We start from the raw sequence: 3871 nt of genomic DNA on the forward strand, positions 1-3871 counted from the left end.
CTTTTCACACGTGCATGTCACAAAATACCCATAAATCAATAATTAAAATACAAAAAGAATTTAAAAATAAAAAAATAAAGGAAAGTAGGGAATCTCAAGGTGGTTGGCACACATGTTGGTGCCATGGAACTTTCGATATTTTTAATGTTAATAATTGTTTCACTTTGAAAAAGATTTTGTTTAATCAAAACGTTTAGTTTAATATAATCATGTTTAATATATATCAATCATTGCCATTTTTATTAATAGGGTTGCTCTACAACTACCCCTAAGAGCTCTTACTAGTGCATTTTAAGTATTTTTTTTTTTTTACTTTTTTTACATGTATCTTTTACCACTTTTAAATATTGTTTTTGAAAATATAATATCATTAAAAAATACTTTGTTAATCATGAAATTTAAAAAATAAAAAAAATAAAATTCCCAACAGAAGCCCAAGCAAAAAACCCTTTGTTCCCAGTAGCTAGCTAGCCTTCAAAATATATAAAGCAGTGCTACATAGCACGAGCTCGGTCTCCATGCAGAAGTGCTTTATTTATTTATTTTATATTTTTAAATAGCTTTTTAAAAATAATAAAAATTCACAATATTACTAAAAAATACTCAAAAGAATCAGGACCCACATTCGGTGGGTTTAGTATTTCTTAAATATATAATACCTACCTCACTGTCAGACAAGCAACTCAGAAAATAGAAGTTCTTTTAGTACTTTGCACCAAAAGATTATAGAGAAACCCTAGATTTAATTATGAATATGATAAAAGTAAAGATTATTATGGACGTGGTTAGATGTAATATGTTTGATCTACTTTATAAAATAAAATAAAAAATTGCAATCTTGTCTCACAACAAACAACATCAGTTCCTAAGCTATACTTTTGTAAGATTTTTTGTATATGAAAAAATCTAGTTGCAAGCATAATTGTGTACTAATATGTATACCAATCTATTGTGATTGGACAAAAATAAATTTCATTGAAAACAGTACTAATTTAAAATTTAAGTATAAAAGAATCAGTATTAATACTCAGATTAGTATACAACTTTACTTATATGTAGTAAAACTCTTTGTATATATATACAAGTTGCATCTGCACACATATACAAAGCAAGGAAATACAAAGATGATACTGTGGTGAGGCATCTGTTCCATGGCATAAAGCATATCAATTTCTTGAAACAAAGATATTCAATTTCTGAACATTTTAATTTTATTGAGTGATTTTTTCAGGAAACATTAGTTGCTTTTGTTTCTTTTTGAGAAGCTATAAGTGTTCACTACCAATTTATTGAAATCATAACTTTCATGTGATATTATTGGAAATAATCTGGAGTGTAAAGAATTCCGTTTAGTCAATCCCTAATGGGAAAGATTTATATAATTTATCAACCAATTTATATAGAATAATGTTAGTAAATTAAGATACTATGTATTTATGTTAAAAATATAATACAAATAATTAAATTTATCTATTCTCATTAGTTTAAGGCCCCATTTGGTTTCATAAATGTTCTCAACCTATTTCATCTCAACATCTAAATATTATTAAAACATAAAGAAAAATGCTATGGCCACCGCTGGCTTTTTTTGTTTTTCCTTAATGATTAAGAAAAAAATGTTTAATATTATTATAATTTTTTATATTTTTTTAAATATTTAAAAGTATTAAAAATTTATTTGAAAAAAAAAACAAAAAAGAAGAAGATGTTTTTTAAGCCTAGCGGTGGCCCCATTGGGAGCCACCAGTGAATGGGGCCACCGGTGGTGGCTCTAATATCATCCAAATATAAATACTTTTCAATTTTAAATTCTCAATATTTTCGTCTAATCATTACCTAATCATCATAATTTTTTCAAATTTCTAAATAAAATATAAAAATAATTAAACTTTTTAAAATTTTAAAATAAAAATTATATTAAAAAATTATATTTTAATAATATTTTAACTTCATAATATTTTTATTTTCTCTATCATTTCTTAAAATTTTATAAAACATCTTAATTCATACAATTTTAATAATATTTATAAATTATTTTGTCACTATTTACAGACTGTTCTTACCTCCATTGTTTAATCAAAATGAATAATAGAATACAATTAACCTCATTACAAACACGTGGAGAATGAGGTTCCAACTTCCAATGTTAGCATTTAAATATATATATATATATATATATATAATTTTTATCCCGCTTACATCATGTATTGCGAACGATATGTAACTAATTAATTAATTAATGCTGGGCCCCGCGGAGCTGTGGAACATTCAACGAATGCTGGCCACTGATCCTTTCCTTCGAGCGGAGTGGCTGCTGCTTTTCGAATAACTTTCTCGGAAAGGATTGCGTGTTTCCAATCTCTTTTTTTGTTTGTATTCCAGACGAAGGTTCTGTCTGCTTGTTTGCTACATCCCTGTTGGTCTTCTCTTCAATTCAAACGCGCTGATTTTGGTTTCCAACACCACCCATCCAGACGATAAAATACAGCATTTATCTGTATCTGTCTATATATATATATATGCATAGACCCCCGTCTCCAAAACCATCTTCTAACCCCAAAAGAACCTGCAATCAAGAGAATTTTGTGATCGGTCTTGTTTTCTTTCTCAAGAAAATATCATAATCTGTATATCTTAGCTTTGTAAGTAATGGAGTCCAACAATTCTTATACCTCGTGGGCTGATCAATGGGACAACAGCAACCCAGACCCTGTTCCTGACACCAAGAACAGCAGCCATGGCGGTGGTGCAAAGGGTAAGTATTCTAGAAAGGTTGAAGACGGCTTCGGGAAAACTAAAGCAGCCGCATCCACCGGTGTTAAGAAGGTTAAGGAAGGAGCCTCCCTGGGTTTCCATTGGATCAAAGACAAGTACCAGAAGACCACCCAAAAACGCTAGCTTAAGTTATGCTCTCCTTGTCTCAATTTGTCATGCAGCAAGGATGAAATATTTTCTGTTTTTCCCCCCATTTTTTTGCATACGTACGATGTTCAGTCTTATTCTTTCAATTCTTTTCTTTTTTTTTTTATATGTTTCTTGAAGGGAATTCAATGTTGTTACATATGGATTTAGTTTGAGCCAGATTGCTTAATTATTGTCTCCTTAGATGTTTTATATATGCATTTGTATCGTTTTTTTTTCCCTCCTGTTTCGTGGGTGAGGAGGGAAAAAGATGAACGAGGTCGACAAAATACAAGCAAAAGCAACCCGATAAATCACCATTCTAAATTATATTGAACTAAATTTAACAAAGCAGCAGTTAAAAGACCAAATTAACGATCATGATCGCAAATGAACCTTGCCTTGATTGAATTTTAATCACGTGTGGATTAGGGATGTAGCAAAAATGAAGAGAATTCTAACGAAAACAGAAGGAGAAGCTCTTGGTGAAGCATAAAGGAGAGGAGAGACAGAAAAAAGGTTGAACAGGTTTGAACCACCAATCTTGTATGGTTTCTGTACGAATGCCTTGAGAGGAGCTAAATAACCATTTGGCAATGTCACATATCATGTCAGTGTGAATTTAACTTCTAGATCTTCCCATTTTTATTTCTTTCTTGCTGTAAATAACCATTTGGCAATGTCACACGTCTCGCAAAATAAAATAAAAAATTGCAATCTGTGTCTCACAGCAAACAACTTATATAAGTTGGTAAACTTTACTTCTGTGAGATTTTTTGTATATATATGCAAGCTGCATCTACACACATATACAAAGCAAGGAAATACAGAGATTTTGAAATCATAACTTTCATGTGATATTATTGGAAATAATCTGGAGTGTAAAGAATTCCGTTTAGTCAATCCCTAATGGGAAAGATTTATGTAATTTATATCAACCAATTTATATAGAATAATGTTAGTACCGTTC

The 3871-nt window shown here is 30.1% G+C and overlaps 1 protein-coding gene across 1 annotated transcript; it reads left to right on the forward strand.

Annotated features, from left to right (window-relative positions):
• Positions 1-2464: 2464 nt before the first annotated feature.
• LOC122313867 lies at positions 2465-3091 on the forward strand. The gene has a single exon (XM_043129149.1). The coding sequence runs from the start codon at positions 2650-2652 to the stop codon at positions 2896-2898; it is 249 nt and encodes an 82-aa protein (XP_042985083.1). The 5' UTR covers positions 2465-2649; the 3' UTR covers positions 2899-3091.
• Positions 3092-3871: the final 780 nt, after the last annotated feature.

Source organism: Carya illinoinensis, chromosome 6 (assembly GCF_018687715.1).
Source record: "Carya illinoinensis cultivar Pawnee chromosome 6, C.illinoinensisPawnee_v1, whole genome shotgun sequence".
Classification (NCBI taxonomy): Eukaryota; Viridiplantae; Streptophyta; class Magnoliopsida; order Fagales; family Juglandaceae; genus Carya; species Carya illinoinensis.

Bases quoted from the DNA above. Each gene is read 5' to 3' on its own strand.
- LOC122313867 (XM_043129149.1), top strand. From the start codon at position 2,650: ATGGAGTCCAACAATTCTTATACCTCGTGGGCTGATCAATGGGACAAC.